The sequence below is a fragment of the Chelonoidis abingdonii genome, chromosome 22 (genome assembly GCF_003597395.2).
Source record: "Chelonoidis abingdonii isolate Lonesome George chromosome 22, CheloAbing_2.0, whole genome shotgun sequence".
Taxonomy (NCBI): Eukaryota; Metazoa; Chordata; order Testudines; family Testudinidae; genus Chelonoidis; species Chelonoidis abingdonii.
The window spans coordinates 14,287,477-14,307,913 of record NC_133790.1 but is presented as its reverse complement, the minus strand read 5'-3'; the positions used below and the strand labels follow the sequence as shown (position 1 = coordinate 14,307,913).

At 43.0% G+C, this 20,437-nt stretch overlaps 1 protein-coding gene across 1 annotated transcript in view; it reads left to right on the top strand.

The window, feature by feature from the left end:
• Positions 1 to 8,802, top strand: part of GALNT9 (polypeptide N-acetylgalactosaminyltransferase 9) — a 211,410-nt gene extending 202,608 nt beyond the window's left edge. The window contains exons 10-11 of the mRNA XM_075059844.1: positions 6,376 to 6,543; positions 8,163 to 8,802. Coding sequence (XP_074915945.1) covers positions 6,376 to 6,543; positions 8,163 to 8,309 — 315 coding nt within the window. The 3' untranslated portion in view covers positions 8,310 to 8,802. The remainder of the gene's footprint in view (positions 1 to 6,375; positions 6,544 to 8,162) is intronic.
• Positions 8,803 to 20,437: the final 11,635 nt, after the last annotated feature.

The window sequence follows — 20,437 nt, the reverse complement described above, 5'->3', positions numbered from 1 at the left end:
AACGGTTTGAACGACCAGCTCTAAAAAACAAACAAGCGCTCTCTTGCTCCGAGCGAGCGCGAGTCGAGGCAAGGGGATAGCTTTGGAAGTTCACAGCTGTTGTTTAGGAGAGGGGGAGTCCGGTTGATCAGTACTTATGTGGCTGACGTATTTAAGGACGTGCATAATTGCATTATGAATAAGGAGAGGGCGTGGGAAGGGTTCAAATCTTTTAAAATGTTGAAGGTAGCTGTTGTGTATCTTCTAGTCCTAGAACTTGAATCGGGAGCTGAGAACACTGCAGTGTTTGCTTGAAGGAGAAAACGCATGGTGTGGGGACGGGATCCGTCGGAGAAGCTGCTTATACCCTCTGAAGCCTTTTTGCATTAAGAGTGATAGAGAAGGAGTGGGGAAATGGCCAGATTTGGCCAAGCAAGGGAGCTGTCACGTGTCTGCTCCAAAATCCACTCTCATTCTGTCTCCCACGCTCCTGTCACACTCCATCTCCCACCCCCTCTTTGAAAAGCACGTTTTGCAGCCATTGAACGGGATAGCTGCCCACAATGCACCACTCCCAACAGCGCTGCAAATGCTGCAAATTTGGCCACACTGCAGCACTGGTAGCTGTCAGTGTGGCCACACTGCAGAGCTGTTCCTACACAGCTGTACGACCACAGCTGTAACTCCCAGCGCTGCACATTTCCAAGTGTAGCCAAGCCCTAAGAATGGTTTGCAAGTTTGCCATCTTGCACCCCCATCTCTAATGCTCATCGGTTTGCATTGCTGTCTAATGAACCGTTATTATAGAATCGCTTCTGAATGAGAAGATGAGGCAGTCAGTGGAAGATAGCTGTCTCATAGGAGAATCATTTCCAGACTCTCCTATTCCTGCCTAACTTGCGCTGGGAGCGCTGCAGAGTGCAGAGTTTATATACAATTCTGCATCCATTATCTGCGAGTGGTGGCACAGTCTCAAAGGAATTCAGTGTCTATCTCAAGTGCTGTGAGGTGGCCCTGATTTTATACAGTGTGTGAAAGAGGAAGGGGATTTAATAAGAGGAAAAATGGCAGCCAGGGACATAAGTGTTGATGAACAACCTACAGCAACTCCCTTTCCTGCCGCCACCATGCATACACACTCCCCCACTGGTACAGAGATGAGTCGCTGCCAATGGGGAAATGAGAACTCTCTAGGCATATAGATCAAGCAGTAAGAGGAGAGCTCAACATTTGGATTCCTGCAGCACTGTAGGTACACAAACAGAGGGGAAAGGAGTAGATGAAAGGCCTCGCTTAAACTGTTGCTTGAGGGCAGATATTTAACAATTTACTTGACAGTGCTCTGGTGTCCTGGAATTGCATACTGGATGGTGTGGTCAGTTGTTCGGAACCATGGATGGATGACAGTGTGATTGCTTTTCTTCTTGGCACCTGCATGTTGGTTTGGTTCTGTACAAATCTATATATTTATTCATCATTTCTTTATGCTCACGGGTGGGCTGGAAGTTTCTGACTCCAAGGTGACATTCTCTCGTGTTTACAGTACAGGTTTACAGATGAGGTAGCCTGCTTTAAAATTAGCCCAGGAAGACAAAACAGCATTGGAAGTTTAAAAAAAAAAGTTTAATTTCAAAAACTGCTGAAGTCCGTCAGTGTGGTAATTCCCACAGCAGTTGGCTGAGCATGTGGAGATCTTCACACTTTGTCTCTGTGGAATGAAAATTAGGTGGGGCAGACACTCTAAGCTTCCAACCTTGAATTAAAAGCTAGCTTTTACTTATCAGAAATTAAAAAGGGTGACACCTTCCAGAGATAGCACTGCTTGCTATTTTTAAACTGGAGATGGTTGCTTTTATAAATAACCTCTGGTGGTGTTCTCATTCCACTCTGGTTCCTGAAGAGTGGAAAGAAAAAATCCTCTAGTGTCACATGTACAACAGATAATCAGAGGATTTTATCTTGAGGTATTTAATAGAACACTTGGCTTCAGTTTCACTTATGGATCACTTAGCCCTTCTCAGATAAGAAGGAAAAGCTCGGCTAAGGTTCAGCTTCACGCTGGCTCAAAAACATATTTTTGTTTTTATTCTGGACTACAGAAGATAAACATGTAAAATGAGCAGGGATATAATCTTCATCGAGACATTGTTATACTTGTTTTTATAGAGAGAAATGAAAGGGTTAAATGCCATTGACTTCAGTTGAGTTACACCAGGGAAGAATTTGGCCCAACATGTTACAACCCATGCCGCAGTGAGACTGTACAGATGCTCTTCTGGTTGGGCAGCAGGGGTCAAAGTGGAAGAATATCCCACAAAGGTTGAACCCTCTGAATAGAACTTGTAATTCAACAGGTGCAGTATGTATCTCGCTACCTCAGCTCAGCCTTCAGCTTTTCTCTAAATAAATTAACACAGCCTTATGAATGTGTGTTAGGTGATTAAAAAAAAAAAAGAAACATACTATAAAATATTAGTATGAGGCCAGGCTCTGGAATTCACAAGGTTTGTGTTCTGTATGTGGTCTCATTCCTTGGGTAACCTTTCAGATCCCCCGTATACAATGGGGATAATAGTACTTCCTTTCCCCCATCTTTACTCTAGCTTGTTCGTTTAGATTATACTCTCTTGATGGCAGGGACTGTTTCTTCAATATATGTGTGTACGGTACCCAGCACAATCAGACCTGATCTCTGTTGGGGCCTCAAAGTGCCACCACAATACAAATGAAGAAGAAGCAAATGAGTCCCACACAGTCAGGTGGGACAGTGTGGACTAGTTTCATCCTTGGTGTAGTTAAAGTGACCTCAGTGAATGATCACCAGAGTTGAAGTTAGCTCTGTAAACTCCCCTCTGCATCCTCTCTGTCCTTGATAGAAAGTATAATGTTAGTCAGAGAAAGAACTAACATTTTCTATTGCATCCATTCAGATTCTGCAGAGAGATTTCTCTGTCTGACTTACAATAGCTGACAAATCCAATAACACTCCAACAATTTGGCATCAAAGCTTCAGATCTTATTTATATTGTTAAGGAAGGCCACAGGGGAGTTGAAGCATTGTCTTTGCCCCTTTTTCCCGATCTACAGTATTAAACTGCTTACTTTAATATGAAAGTACGTTAGCACTGATAACTAATTCTTGGGGTGTTTTAGGATCTGTTAGCCATATGCACGTTTGGAGTAATTGGAGGGCTATTACATTTTATCAACCATCTGATTGTGGGCATCAGTTTTTAACTCTAAACCTTGCAGGAGTGGATGCTGAGAACTGTGCTGCTTATTATTGTGTTGAGGTCTTGCATGGTGGACTGAAGTCTTCATGGCCAATGTGACTCAAATGAAAATATGAATCCTTGATGGCTAAACCCTTGACATGCCCTTTATAACAATGGCACAAATGGGACCATTTTCATCTACTGAGATAACGGAGAGCATTGATCTGTTCTCTGGCTGTAGCCTTCACTCCATCACGGTAGCAGGTGTTTCTGTAGACTGACTGTATCTTTCACCCTATATATATATGTTTCCTATATGAAACCTAAGCAGAAATACCATTACTTAGCAGGTTATCTGTATTTGAGGGTTTGCTCTATAAATATAACATCAGAACATGCTGGTTCCTGTGATCTTCAGCACACACAATTCTAGGCTGTAGGGATTCCAGAGGAAATGAAATATCTTATCACAGAAAAACTGTTTATTTTAGGGCTTGCAGTGGCAAATTCTTGTCATTTAAACCACAGAGTGCTGTGACCCACAGGGGAAATTGACCCTGGACTATAGATGATGTAGCTGATTATCAGCACTGCAGTTAGTTGTCTAGCTAGGGCACATTAACCGGTTTTTAGTGAATATTTTGGTTTAGGGTTGTGCAGAGGAGGGGCAGATACATAAAAACTACAATATTGCCAACCATATTGCCGTGTCTGCAGTTCACAGCCACAACTGCATCTTGTTCTCACTCTCTGCTCATCCTTCCCGGTGAGCTGGAAGTGTGAAATATGTAGAACGTTAAAAAACCCAACAGATTTTACCCTTGTACAGAAGGAAAAGAAGTTCACTTGTGCGAGCTGACAGATCATTCAGATGTTGAACTAGTTTGCCTGCTTTAAACAGTTCCCCAAAAAAGCAAGAAAAGGTGTCTTATATACCTTGATTTACCATGTACAGACAGTGCACTGACTGATGTCATTTACTCATCCATAAGAGAAATCCTCATGGGGCTGTTCTACTGCTTTCTCTGATGCAGTCTCCAGCCTAACTCCTTGCTCCACATGATTGCACTGAACAAAAGTGGCAGGTGGTAACACTGAACACATGCTCTGTCAAAGGACCTCTAGTCTAAAAGTGAACAGACAAAGCTCTTTTGCCACTGGGAAGATATAATTATTCACAGTATGTGCTTGCTGAGGCTAATAAGAATGAGGAAATATCTTTAGAAAGCTAGGTTTTAATTAGAGCTTTTTGATTGGCCCTTAATGATATCATCACTTGCCCTGGTCAGTAATATCCAGTAAATGCCAAGGGTTCACGACCTTCCTTCCATTCCTTTTAAGTATTTTCAGTCTCATAACAGCAATAAGACCAGACAGGCAGTGAATTTCTGGGTGATAATTTCATTTCTCCAATGGCTAAAGATTTTGCTCTGCAGCTCTCTGCCTCATACTAAATGTGAGCCACCAGTTAGCAATATCCTTAGAGCTGAATTCTGCTCATGGTTAAATGGAGAGCCCAGGGACCAAAATTTGATCTCATTTACATGTATATTGAGACAACAGTGGAGTTACCCCAGATTTAAACAAGCGATTGATCGGAATTTGACACAACAGAGTTATCCCAGAATTACATTGATGTAACTGAGAAGGGCAGAATATGCCCTTACTATTTAACTAAAAAATTCAAAACAGTTTATAGAGAAGAAAGAGCATTGGATAGTGGTTAGGAAAGAGGGACTGGGAGTTAGGACTCCTGGGTTCCATTCCTAGCTCACCTTCAACTTGCTATGTAATCTTGAACATGTTCCTGACCTCTGTGACTCGTGATCGTGAACATGTTACCTGACCCATCTGTAAAAAGAGACTAAAAATACTTCCCCATTTCAAGTAAGGCAAATCACTTAACCCCTCTGTGGCTCAATTTATCTGATTGTAAAAAAACATTTCTCACCTGAATGGGCAGAGGGGAAGGTTGTTATGAAATTTAAGATGTTTTAAAAGTGCTTTGGAGTCTTCTGATGAAAGGCTGTTTTATAACTATGTGGAAAGTACTATTAATTATTATCGTATTCAGTTTATGAAATGCAATGAGAATCTACCATCATCATGTATAAGATGGTACTGCATGATGTACAAGCAACCCGTAGTCATGAGCAGCAATGGCCCTCCTCTTGATTTTTTTAATATTTTCCCCCAACCAGGCCCTAATGTAATAAAATGAATCTTTGCTTCCACATACAGACAGCTCCAGAAGATCCATTTTTCACATCTCCTGCTGCTCATTATTTGTCCTGGACTGGGCCCTTTTATAGACAATGGACAATGGGCTTCAAACAAGTGAAATAGTCATTTTACACACACACACACACACTGAAGAAAGGGTAAATTCTGAAGGTCATTGTTGCCAGACCTGAAGCATACGTTAGCAGATCTGCTATTTCCTTCATGACTTGACTATTTTCCTCCTCTTTTATTTGTGGATACCTGATGTACAAGTTGTGCTGATGGATTTTTTTCCATAATGTTTATTTACAAAACTAATTAGAGGGTTGCTATCAATAGGCTCTGACAGAGCTCTTAAGAACAAACTGCATGGCAAATTGCCATTGTGTCCTTGTTAAATCAATTCCCACTGAGTGGATTCGAGAGTGGTTATGATTTACATATTGATTACTTCATTTTCTTGATTGCCCTTTTGCAACATTGTTTTTTTTGGGGGGTTAGAAGGGGGAAGAAGGAGGAAGAACTATATGTTTTATGAGCGATGCCATGGTGGTAATATATGTTTTACTCTCTCTCGCCGCATAAAAAGTATGTGCTGGAATAGAGCATTCCAGCCACAAGGGACAACACAAAGGAGCTACTGGGCCCTGTTCTCAGTTGCTCCATTCCTGTGCTTGGGGCATAAATGGATGGTGGTGCCAGAGTGGCCTTAAGCCATTTGGGTGCTCCCTATATTCTAACCATCCCCTGGTGTAAGTTAGTCCAGTCTCAGCTCCCTGTGAAGTTGGCACACCTTAACTCAGGCCCTAGTTGTCCAAAGTAGGGCACCCGAAACAAGCAACCACAGTCGAAAATGTGGTGGGTGAGCATTATTCTCCAGCCTTTGGTACTGGAAGTCTCTAGCGGTGCTGATATGGCTTAAGCTGTATGTTGTCTTTCTCTTCCTTTTTTTCTCCAGCTTGTCCGCTATAGTTCTGAAGGGCTCCTGCAGTTAGGGCCTTTGGGCTCTACGGCCTTTCTGCCTGACTCCAAATGTCTCATTGATGATGGGAAAGGCAGGACCCCTACTCTGAAGAAATGTGAAGATGTCTTGAGACCAGCACAAAGACTCTGGGATTTTACACAGGTATGGAAGAGAGCTTTCGAAGATGTTCGTGGTCCTATGAATTAGACAGGAGCTCCTACTCTAGGTAATAGGGAATCCATGCAGTTGTTGGCTGCTAATCAAAAGCAAAGCACATTATTTGCACAGACGATATATCTCCAGCCACAGGTTCCTCAGAAAGTTCAGGAAAAGGGAAAGAGCTCAGAGCTCACAAAACAAGACACCAGACCAGGTGGAAAGATATTGAGGTTGCATCAACTCTTTTTTCAAACACACACACACACTCTCACTCTCACTGTCACTCTCTCTCTCTCTCTCTCTTACTTCTCTCAAGCTACAAATGAGACTTAACCCTTCCACTTACCCCTCCACTGAGGATGCATTTATATTGCAGCCAGGGGTGGGAATGGCAGCTTGCATAGAAGGACCCCCGCTTCCTATACTCCAGCTATCTCATTAAAATAGAAGTACATGCGCAGGTGGGTCAGGCAGTATTGTTCAGCCCATGCTCAAACCTACATTACCCCGTTTCTGTTTTGGCGAGCTAGCTAGTGTCCAGCTAGTGTTGGTATGTCTAATTGAGCCACAAATTGCATGCCTGGCTGCAACATAGATGTGCCCTTGGAGTCAAAGGCTGGTTTTAAAATTCTCAGTTTAATAGAAAAACAATGGCATAGAATGTTACCGTTTCAAATGCATACTTGCAAAGCGTAGAGTCCTTACTGTAAGAGAACTTCAACCATGAAAGCCAGCACCCCCTGGGCTATGTCATGCCATCAGCAGAGCTCCCGCTTGCGCTGGGCATTGTACAAATACAGAGACCAGAGACAGGCCCTGCCACAGACAGCTTACAGTCTTAAATAGACATGACAGACTCAAAGCAGGAAGGTGAAAAGAGGCAAAGGGGAAGCGGTTTGCCCAAGGTCATGCAGCCAGTTTGCCGCAGAGCTGGGAATAGAATCCAAGCATCCTGACTGTTACTCCAGTGCCAAATCCACTAGACCCCACTGCCTCCCCAGTTTTTATGACGTCTTTGTTTTGTGCTGATGGATTGACAGGGAGAAAAAAATCATTTTGCGTAAGATTCTCAAAGTTACAATGTCCCTGTGAAGGGATCAGAGCTCAGTTAAGGATGTCTTCAGCTTCTCTGAACTGATCTACAAATGGAAGATGTGGCCAGCTGTCAGAGAGGCTTTTGAAACAGCAAAGGATAGACTTTTGTGACTCCTGCACTGTCTCCAGCTGGTTACAGCTGCCATATCCACCTATGTCATCACCCCAGGTCTCTGTGTGGACCCAAACCTATTCCCAGAGACTTCAGGCAGAGCAGGATTTGCCTTGTATGAATCCACTTACTGGGCTCTAAACTTTTGCTAGTAGAAAGTGGTTATGCTGCATATTTACAGACAATCCCATCCCACCTTTCTTAGCAGAGGTTCATCCCAAGGAGCCTTAGCACAATTAAGTTGTTCTGCTTTAGAAATCTCTATTCTAGCACAACTCTGTCAGCAACCAATTGCAATTGCAGGCTCATTCCTCACTCAAATACCTGAATAATGGAAAGACTGTAATGCAAAAATCAGCCATTGGGTAGCGTGGGACAAATCCTCAGTGCTAATGTTTTTCTTTCTTCAATTCAGAATGGTCCAATCATCAGCAGAAACACTGGACGGTGTCTAGAAGTGGAAATGTCAAAAGATGCCAATTTTGGGCTCAGACTTGTGGTACAAAGGTGCTCGGGGCAAAAATGGATGATTAGAAACTGGATAAAACATGGTCGACATTGACTACTGGGGCTGAGAAGCCACCGTCCATTGCTCGGTGTGCGATACCCTTCAAGGCATTTGTGTTAAAGCAGACTACTGTGAAAAGGAGTTGACTACCCAGGGCCATGGACTGTTAGGCACAGGTTAACAAACAGGCAAATAAGCATCCTGCCTGACTCTCCCTCAGATCAATGGATGCCCTGGAAATCTTGGGATGGTCAAACAACAGAGAAGTGGGCTCATTCCAGCTCTCCCAGAGGAATTAAAAGACAGCTGTGTCTGTGATGAGTTCAAAGGGGAGTTTCCTCTCCTGCCTCATTAAAAAGAATCCTCTGATGGATAGCTTTTTAGCTTTAAGTTATTGACTGGTACACAACTGCTATGATGAATAATCATGTGCCTTTTCTACTGTACTTCCTATACAAGTGGACTTGGAAATCCCATCTTTTCAGCATGTCTGGTTCATTGTACTAAACAGCTAAAAACTGTGAATAAATAACACTGCAAAATATGATATATTGTAAATTTCAAGGGTGGTTGCTTGAGTGTCTGTATTTATAGAAAGAACCAGTTCTGCACATGTTTACAAGTGGTTTTGCACCCTCATCCTGCTCGAAAGCAGCATTCTAGGAGTCCTCATGTAAATTCTGAATAGTTAAAACATCAACACGCTTCATTTTATTGTCACTCTAGGTCTTGCCAGTAGAAAAGAAACACAATACAGCACTTCCTTATTTAACTCTTTAGGGACAATGTATGTACTATAGTTTGGATGTGTAGAACATCCATCTAGTGCCTACCTTCTGACTGCAGTTGGCATGTAAGGCATAACACTACACATACGAGGCTCTGCATTGAAACCGGGGGGAGCTGCTGGATACTCATCGCTTGAGAAAATTAGGTGACTTATTTAGGTGACTAATCTGCACTTCGGAGCTTGATGTTAGGCTCTTTTTTTTAAAGATATTGCACCCCCTGCTACACATCCCGTAGGCCTGCAGAATGTCAGTGATCACAAGGGCACATTTCTTGCCATAACCACGTCCCTTTATCACTTTAGAAAAGAGACAAGGATAAATCCTAAAGTTGTCCAAGATTAGAACAAGAAAGAACCAGAAAACATAAAAAGTAACATTTCTATTAATGTGCCATTGATACATTTTACTCTTGTTGACCTATATAGTCCTTAGGAGTGACTGCATCTTTGTAGGCTTGCACTTCACTGCATGACCCATCAGGGTCCGTGTGCACAGAGCTAGAACAAGGATGGGATGTGATCCAACAGTCATTGAAGTCAATGGAAAGACTCATATTGGCTTCAGTGAGCTTTGGGTCAGGCCCATAGTACATAGCTTTTTGCAGCACAGGAGTCAGTCACAGTGTAAAGTGGTAAGAGGGGAAGGGAATATCTATTAGAATTCACTAAGGAAACACCATGGTAGAGTGAATTAGATGATCTGTTTATCAAAGAGCTTGCAGTTCCCATTTCAAGGCAAGTGGAGCAACATGAAATAGAAGCAAAGAAAGTTAATTTCTATCCAGGGCATTATACTAAATAAAACATTAAAAGTAAACATGTACATATCATCGGCTCCTGTCAACTCTTTGCTGGAAGTTGGAGAGTTCATCAATATGATTTGTCCTTATTTTATTTCTTAAGCTGAATATGTGACTATGTAATATAAAGATATTCCGCTTGGAAGTTCTATTGACAAACCACTGATCTTTACTTCTGGGTCACGTGGATGGGGTTATGTATTAATTAATATATATACAGTTTAATATTATACATAGAATACGGGTGAGATTCAGTACAGGAGATCCACAGAAGCTCACCACTTAAACCCTCTAGCCCTATATTGTACAGTAGGTCTTAAGTAGTGTGTGAAGGGATTGGCACAGGATTTCTACATAGGTTTGAAAAATGGCCTCTATTCTTATGCCCTGTAAGAATGAAAGTTTATCTTCTCCCCTGATACGGCGTAAAGAGGGAAAAGTTGTATGGAGGCCTTGTTCTGTGTCATTTACCCTGACTGGAGTTTATGCCTTGAAATATTTGGCCTGGACAAACAAGACAAAGGAAAGGAAAGTTCTCGTTCTCCAGGTAAGTTACTGAGTAACAGAGGCACACTGATTCCCACTCACCGCCATTGTAACAATCAGCCTTTCCAGTTCACAAATGCCCAGTAATGGTTTGTGAGAGGGTGGTTTGACTCTGAGAAAAAGACTCCCATGTAACTATTCAAGTGTAACCTTGACCTTAACTGTCACCTACCTACATATTGCACTTACTATTTCTACTCTTGTCTCTTGTGAGGGAACATGAATCCTCACATAATTATGGGTTTTGTGTGGGACAGCAAGCCCGCCTGAGCCCTTGCAGGCCTGGAAGGAATAAAAGGAAAAAACACACATCTCCTAGAGATACTTGAGGGAATGCAGGATTCTTAACCTGACATCAAAAAGGGACTGTTCCATTCCAGCTTGGTGACCCTGAGGCTGAGAAGCCAAGGCAGATCTGCAGTTCCCAGCAAAGAGTTTCACAGGAGCAAGGAGACCTCCTCATTACTATAGAGACCTACACATGTTAGTGAACATAAAGGATTGTCCTTGAGATCCACTTCCTGAATGATTGCATGGTCTGGTTCCAAAGCCCCACTCAGAGGCACTATGAACCAGATCCAGTTTTTCCAGGTTCCTGTGGAAAGCAACACACAGGAGGCTCAAACAGCTGCCTCTCTACATATGAACAGGTCTCTGCGCTTCTGTGGACCCAGGACATTTGAACTCTAACATCTGCCTTCCTGATACATACACACCTTCCACTTCCAGGTTTCATAGCTCTTAGTGGCCTCCGTAGACGATCCATGAAGCCGGGGGATGGAGAAGTTTCTAAGCATGGACCAGAAAAAAAGCCATTTAGGGACTCAGTTTATACTGCAGCCTGATGGGAATGTGGCTGGAGAATCAGGGCTGATTCTCTAGCTAGCAGCTGAAGTGTGTGGTGCAGGGTCTCATGCTGTAAAGCCCTAACACAACTTCTGTTGCTGAGTTATTTAGAGTCAAGGAAAATCTTTCCCATGATCTCTGCTACACTACAGCCCCGACTATCACCTGCTCAGTCAATTAAGCCATTTGGTACCAGCATCATTACTTTCAAACATCTAGAGCATTGTTTCTAAATGGCAATAGTTGTTTTATCTATTGATGGATTTATTTAGAGACTTGCTTGGCACCTGTCACCATATTATCTGGATTGTCTATCAAATTTAGAAGCAAAACAGACACACATGCTTCCCTAGTCTGTCCACTAGCAGCACTAAAGGACTAATCCACACCAACAGTCACCACTACCCATCACCCAAAAGTGTTCTTCACTCCATGAGGATGGATGTTGAGCCCCCCTCAATAGGAAGCAAAGGGCCTCTGCTTCTTTCAGGGATGGGTATCAGCTACAGGAAACCCCTAACTGAAAAGATGCCAGATGGACTTTGCACTGGGCCCCAAAGGCCATCGTAACCCAAGCTTGCTTAGCAGAGGCCCCATCATGCCTAGAGATGAACCACTCTCAGTGCCATTTAGTCAATGGAATCTTTCAGGATCAGGCTGGGATGCTATATCCCTGTGCTGATGTGTGACTCACAGTACGGTTCGTATGTTCCATGGCAAACCCAGGTGTCGAAATCAACCAAGAACTACAAGATTATTAGGGATCATAACCAAATTATTATCCATTTTTGTATCAACAGCTGTGTCTATAAGTCTTTACCAGGATTATCCCTTCCTCAAAGAGCTTAAAATCTAAGGGCCAGCTCCAGCTTCACTGTTGTCACCCACCTTCAGTGGTGCAGCAGGAGGCTCTTCATGCTGTTACATGCATGCAGCATTCTGTTGTGTGCACAGCCACAGGCAGGGGATATGAAAAGATATTCAGGGCCTGATTTGTAGAAGTGCTGAGCCCTGGCAGCATCGTGAACTTCAGTGGATGCTCCGGAGCTCAGCACCTCTGAAAATCAGGGAATCATTGTCTGCCACTGCCTGTTGTTTGGTATAGTTGTCCTTTTCCCACTGGCCCATTCATTTATAAAGATGCTTCGCTGCATATTGTTCGCATAGATGAAATCTCCACTCACTATATAGCAAGGGCATAATCCTTCTGACACATGACAGTTGAAATTTTAAATACTAGAGCCTCGACTAATATGATTCAGTGACATAACACTGACCCCCCATCAATTCCTTAGATTAATTACACAGTTTGTAATTCCTTCAATATATGGCATCGATTTGAAATGACTTATTTACAGCCATACTAAGCAGCCTGCCTACTTCTGCTCCCATTGAATAGGGTTGTATGGATTATGGATTTCAACAGAAGTAGGATTGTGTCAGGAATATACAGAGTTAAAAGATACAAGTAGCTGCACTTTGTGCAGGGGCTCTTGAGAGGAAGAGCAATGGTCAGAATTCCCTTGATCAAGTTCCTAGCAAAGAAGAAGGGCCATGTGGCTCCTGCCATTTTGGCTAACCGCTATTTACTGCTTCCTTCCTTACTGCTGAATGCTATATAGTAACTCCCCTCTTGGAGTCTGGGTATGGCGAGGACAGAATCATTCAAAATACAGGAATTAATTAGCATTCTGGATGGCTTGTGGGATGGAGGGATGGGGAGGAGGGTTGTCTTCTCCCGTTTTTAGAACCTCAGACCATCGCACTGGTCTCCATATTATGCCCTCTCTGGCATTAGTCCTGAATTGTACAGGTGCTAACTATTCTATTGCTTTTTCATGAATATACTTATCGCCTTGTTGTAAGTCCTGATCCTGCATCCTTGATGTTAATGGCATATTTCCCATTGACATCCGTGGGAATAAGGTAAGGGCCATAGTTACTGGAAATTATATTCAATGGCACCATGATCTAATGGAGTGCATGAATCATACATTTATAGCCCCTTGTGTGTTAAGCAAAAAACAAGCATTAAATGTTCTTGGAACAGCTTCATGTCCATCTGAAAATTAAGTCTGCATGGCTCATGAATTGAAAGAAACTCAAGGAGTAAACATTGTACATATAGGACTAAGAATTCTCAGTGAACACAGTGTAAAGTTCACATGTTTATATCACCTAGGAATATTCTAAAAAGGGAAATGTATTCACCGCCTCTTGAATCTTAGCTACATTTAAAACTGGTGATTGTTAAAATAACAGTTTGGCCTTATAAACCACTTGAACTTGTATGTCCACATGCAGCTTTGACTGAGGTTCTACCACCTGGTTGTTGGTGGGTTTACACAATGCCACATCTAGCACTTGATTGCTGATTTCATGTATGGTTTGACAGAGTTTAACAACTTAGTTACAGAAGTGTTAATACAACATTTTAGACAGAGTGCTCTTGGCTTGTTCTAATAAATCAAGACAATGTTTACTTATCATAAATATCCAGCTCAAGCAATGCATGTCAATCTGATAAGAATGGAATTTCTGTACCAAGATATTACTTCAAGCCAGGACTTGCAGAGGCGTCTATTATTTTTCATAGGGCTACAGTTTGCTGCTGCCCAACACTGAGCATTACCTAGGTGTTGAACTATTTCTAATCAATCTGATTTAAAAAAGAAGAAGCTAACACGGCCAACTGCAAGGCAACTTGCAATTGCAAATCATTTTTCATCCTTTTGTCATGCTAAGCCCATTTGTACTTGCACCTGAAGAATTAATAACCACGATGCATTTTACCAATGACATGAGCTGCATTCTTGATTACTGTAACTTTTGAAATCTTCTAATAAAATGCAAAGTCAGCAAGAAAAAGCTATGCTTAATTATAAAATGTAGATTAAATGTAATATGTTATAAAGGCTAATTAGCCCATTTTGGTAGTATGCACTGATACCTCGCGTGACATCTTCAGCTGAAGTCAAAGGAGCTATGCTCATTTACACTAGCTGGGGATCTGGCCCTTTAAAGTGAGTGGCCAATTCTAGCCTTATAATTCTGCAGTTCAAGACTGCACTGTGTCTATTAGATCATGGGGAAGTCTGGTCTTGGAGTTTCAATTCCAGTGCAGAGATGTAAGAGTCCAGCACGTGCAGTGACCAATCTATGCAGAAATATCAACTAAAGTTCTTGCAAGTCCTTCTGGGAATAGTAAGTGCTTCAGAGGTCAAAATACAGGTAAAAAAAAATTCCACATCAGGAATTTCTTACAGTATAATCAGCATTCCTGGAAGCATTGAACTGGGCGGGGGCGGGGGAAATATGCAACTGAACCACAAAACAGTACGGGAAGCTGTTGTTGAAAGTGCTCTCTTCCTAAAAGATCTCAGTTGAAACAACATATTGGTGTAATGCAAACACATGGCAACACAATTCTGTTACTGCTTATGTTCCCGTTCTAAATGAAACCCAGAAAGCCAGTGAAATAGAAAATTATTTACTTCTTTTATTGCCCAGTTAGTGCAGAGAACTGAGAAGTAAGTGAAGGATTGATCTTACATCTTATGAGGAAAAATATATAGAGGCTCCGGGCCAGAATCTCGAGTGGTTTAAATTGACATAGTCCCACTGGAGTCAGTGGAGATGAGCCCAATGAAGTGACACCAATTTACATCAGCTGAGACCTGGCTTGTTGTGATAAATAATAAGGACTTCAGGAAGTCATTTACACCTGTGAAAAGTCCATGCATAGAGGGCACTGAGTGCTTTGTAAATATCACTAGGCAGAGTGCACAGCAGAGAAGAATTGGGCCTCATGGTGTATAATGAAACAGGTAATGAGCATCATGATAACAGGCAAGATTTTGTATTACTTATCAATATGAAACACACAGCCTGTATTTACTGTGTTGATTCTGGATCCAAGCTAGGCAGTTTCTATAACATTCATGAATGCTCAAAGTTTGTAGTACAGCATGTGATGTCATGAGCTGACCGAGTTAAGATCATAGAGCAGCTGGAAAGAATCAGATAGCATATGGCAATCATTCCCCTACATGTGCAGGAAACAGAGCCCCTGCAAAAAGGCCTCTCTCTACCACCCTGGCTCAGGGAAAACTCTTGCATCCATCATGAGTAGTTTTGCTGGATGGACTGTGGGGTCAGACCCAGCTCATTTATTTAGCTTTTATTTTTATCACCTGGACTCAACAGTGAAGTGTCTCCTCTTTTCCTTTGTGTCAGATAATGACTTCTTTGGTAGACAGCAATTCTTTGTAAATCCACATTAATGAGTCAGTGCAGAAGGCTCCTTGTGTTGCTACCTGTGCTATTTGTGGACTCAATTTCCCACAAGTCTGGCATCTTTCAGGAGCAAACAAAAATTTTCTTTTACAAGAAACCCAGTAGCTTCTTTGCCATGAATAGCTTCCAAATTATATCAAGCAGAACTAGGTTCTTACAAGTACTGGATCAGTAATTCTGATTCTGATATTCATTACATCACAGTAATTATCATAGCTGGTCAGGTGAATAATATGAGTTATGAATGTAGCCTTTTTTACTCCTTTAGTCAATAAATCATTCACAAATCAATTATGATTAATGTGTGTGTTTATCATTGGTACATACACATACATAGTTTAGAGAATGATTTTCAGGGTTGTTTGTGAATTATTTGCTTTGTCTATCTACTATTCATGTCCTATGATTGGTCACCTGTGTCAGCTGGTATTGGTTTTGGATCCTGATTGGATAAGTGGATATTTGAAAACAAGAGACTAATGAATGAAGTATTTTCCAGTGTGAACATTGTGAATAAATATTTGTGCTAAAAGTAGTGAAACTTTCAGGATTCGCAGACATGTTCATGAATCTGCCACAGTGTTCCACACGGAGAATAACAAATGAAAGGAGTCTAGGAGTGAGCAAACCAAACACAGCACTTTTATTGCAAAAGTTTCACAAATTGTTTATTATTAGCCCAGCTTTAGTAATTAGCCATATTCTTTCTTTTATTCTAGGCCATCTCTGCTTAATATTTCCTTGTATTTCTTTAAAATAACTGTGTAAGATGATTCATTTTCAGACAGGTTAATAGTGTGAATGACCTGCACTTTATGAAAGCGTCTGTGTTGGAAAGGGGAGCATTTCTAATTAACAAAGATCATATTGCAATCTACAGTGCTTCTTTGCGAAAGTAAGGTCACTGACGTCAAATGGCATTCATTAAGCAATAAATACTCATCATAACAATCCATTAGCTGTCAGAGAAAAGTCTATTGGAGCAGTAGATCTTCACAGTGTTCCTTGTCTTACTGAAAAAAGGAAAGTGACAATATAAGCAGCATGGGCCTTGTTGGTATTAGTCTTTATATCAGGAAAGATACATATTGGTTTGGCGATTTGAAATGATCTCTGGGGTCCTAGAAGTGGGAGTATGGGGGTGTGGGTTATGGGGAACTGCAGCCCAGCTCTGAAGGCAGAGCCACCATCAGCAGCAGCACAGAAGTAAGGCTTGCCTGGTATGGTATTGCCACCCTTACTTCTGCACTGCTGCCTGCAGAGCTGGGCCCTCAGCAGCCACCATTATCTGGCCACCCAGCTCTGCAGGCAGCAACGCAGAAGGAAGGGTGACATGGAATGTTTTTGCCACGCATATTTCTGTGCTACTATTGGCGGGGTGCTGCCTTCAGAGCTGGGTGCCCAGCCAACAGCTGCTGCTCTCTGGCTGCCCAGCTCTGAAGTCAGCCCATAGGTAAGGATGGCAATACGACCCACCCTAAAATAACTTGGGATCCCCTTGCAACTCCCTTTTGGGTCAGGACCCCCAATTTGACGCTATGAGGGCAAAAACACACAAAAGACCAGATTTAATGCAGGGAGACCGGATTTCATGGTCCGTGACACATTTTTCATGGCCACCCTTAGGGGCTGCTTCCACCCAGGTGAGGTTCCTTTATGCCACCGGCACATTGTAAAGGAACTGAAAATCAGGCCCACAGTCATCCACATACCACTCTGAAATCTTGTAAGGCTGGAGGGATGTTTATTTTCTCTTCCCTCCTGGCTTCTTGAGTTTGCAGCACAGAAATCTTAACACCAAAGGATTTTGCTTCATTCATTTCAGGCCCAGGGCTTTCAGCATTCCAGACTAGCTGCCATGCAGTCTGGTCTCACTAAGACGTCTATTTAATTTTTATAACAACCCACTGGTACTTTGAGCTGATGACAACTCCTATCCACAGACCCTAAGCACTAGATCTCCGCTCTCTCCTGCCCTGTCTGCTTGCTTCTGGCAATGACAGGTGCAGGGAGAGAGAGAGAAGCTCCACTAATAAAACCTTCCCTTTAAACTTTAAAGGAACCAGCGCACTTCTCAGACTGGACTATTCATTGCAATCTGCCGGGCAGATGGGCAGAAAGTACAGACTCAAAAAAAGGGTTGGAGAAGCAGAGCTACCTAGAGAGCCTGGCTAAATATAAATATGCCAATTATAATATATACTAGCATATATATACCTGCCCCTGGAAATTTCCACTACCTGCGTCTGACGAAGTGGGTATTCACCCACGAAAGCTCACGCTCCAAAACGTCTGTTAGTCTATAAGGTGCCACAGGATTCTCTGCTGCTTTTACAGATCCAGACTAACACGCTACCCTCTGATACTATAAATATATACTGTACTCTCTGTGTAATGGGTACTAGGTTATAATTAACCACAAAATTGTATTCTATACACTCATCAATTTTAGAATGAATGTGCAACTTCTGGTGTCCACAGGCCTACTTAATTTTTCTCAACAACTGGTTAATGTAGTGCACGTGACAAATAGAGCCAATGCATTGATCTAGATCATCGTTGCCTGTCAGCCAGCCGGCTCATTATTTGAGCATCTTCAAACAGACTAGACTATCAGTGCCAAAGGATGCTGAGCCGTAATCTCATCTGGATTTAATAGGACGCAATCACACACAGGGCGGTGCAACCATTTAAGTGACCCAGGCGGTCGCCTAGGGCTTAGGATTTGGGGCAGCATTTTCTTCGGCAGCGACCATGGTGGCCGGATTTCGCGCACCTCGCTGCCGCCGAATTCAGGCAAAAGGAGCTGGGGCAGGGGAGGCGGGGAGGGTCACCTGCAGCAAGTGGGGGGGGGGGCATGGCAGCAGGGGAATTCCCCCGCCCTAATGCTCACCACTGCCTCGCCTCCTCCATGAGCATGCCGTAGCTGCTTCACTTTCACCTCTCCAGGCCCTGTGCACTAAGCTGATTGTGCCACAAGCCTGGGAGCGGAGAAGTGAAGCAGCCATGGCACTGCTCGGGTGGAGGTGGGCAGGGATGATCTGGGGTGTGGGTTCAGGGGCGGAGGATGAGGAGTGGGTAGCTGCCCGCGGGGGGGGGACGCCTCAGGGTGGGGGCTCGGGGACGGGGGAGGGCGCAAGGTGGAAGTTTCGCCTAGGGCGCGAAACATCCTTGCGCCGGCCCTCATCACACACAATGATCGGCAAGCTCAGCTCCCCTGGAATTTATATCTTCAGTGGGACCTGAGGGGGCTCATCTTTTCACTGGAAGGGATTGACAGCTTTCAGGGTGCTACGTGAGGCCAGCCAACCCCCAGCATGTTATTTCATTTCTGACCTTGCTATGTGGGATATTTGGAGCAAAAACCTACAGAGCTGAGAGGGAGGCAGATAATGGGATCCCCCTGACCCACTTGCCTCTCTCTTTGAAATGCTTTGAGAAGCTAGGACCAGATTTTTTGCTGGTGTGCGAGTATAACGCTTCAGCAATTCTCACTGAGTTTCACCCATTTAAACCAGCAGAGAATTTGTCCACAAAGCTGTGATACAGTATTTGCTGCTTAAGGAAGCGAGCAACCTGCTAGGCTCCTAGTAAGTTTGTTTATGAAAGGTCTGCAGACTGCACGCTTGCTCTGCAGCTGGGTGTGCTGATTAGGCTCACAGTGAACAGCAAACGTTAAGAAAATTTGAAAAGTCACAAGCACCAGGAAAATGGGGATCCTAGGTGTTTTGCAAGCTCAGGAGTCAAAGAACTACTGACCTGACAGGTACAGTGTCTAGGCAGTAATAACAATCATTTTATTGTTGAAACCTGACCTCCTGCATAACACAAACTAAACCAATGTAAGAGGAACGAAAGACGAGCTCTCAGAAGCCTGCTGCAGTATCTGCAGATGATTCTAAACACCCATATGACCTCCCTCACCATGCTAACAATAGTGAATTTATCCCCATAGCAGGTTTGTGAGATATTCTGCCCCCATTCTGGGTGGGAAAGTAAGGCACAGAGAGATTAAGTGACATGCTCAGGGTCACAGAGGAAGTTGGTGAAAGAGCCGGGAGTTAAACGCAGGTCTCCTGAGTCCCAGATGAGTGACTTAACCAAAAGACCATCATTCTCCCGTGTTAGTCACCTAGTCATATAAAAGTGGATTTGGTTTGCTAGATTTGGCGCAGAGCAGGTACAATTTTGCAACTATTTTCCCTGGGATTCAAAAGTCACGTACGGTTTGTTAGAGATGCAAGAGCAGCAGACTCCAGACACCAGAGCTGAGAGCGTGCCATTCAGGCCTGTGTCTGTGTATAATGGCCACTTTCTCCGGCCTCCTAAAAAAGCCAGTCCATGGTTGCTGAGAATATTTATTTTGGTGGATTTCTCTACTGATGGTGCGGTTTTCCTTTGAATAGCGCGTTATCAAATTCCTTCAAATCAGCCTCCGCAGAGATGCAGTACCTAGGGAGAATGGTTTTTCAGTAGCAGATTCAATTTCATAATGAGGGGGAAGTCAGCAGATGCTTCTCAGGATGTTGGTGCTAAATCAGTTTTTATGATTCTATTTCTGGCATCATTACTCCAGATTTCCAGTCCTGCTTTTCACCATCCACAGCACTTATCTCCTCTGCAATAAATTCAAATCATCTTCTTTATATCCAGCCTTCTGATCTGAATTGCACCAGATAAAAACACACAAGGAAAGCAGATTATCATTGGAATTAAAGGAAGAGAACAAACCATCCTATAGCAGGCATGTAGGTTTCCAGACCATGTGGCTGAATTTCAACCCCAGTGTCTCCTTTGCAATATTAATTTGGGAGATGACCTTAAAAATAGCATGAATAACGTGGTGTTTCTACCACCCTTCTCCCAGAAATCTGCATTTGAGACTGTTTGTTTGTACCCCCTAA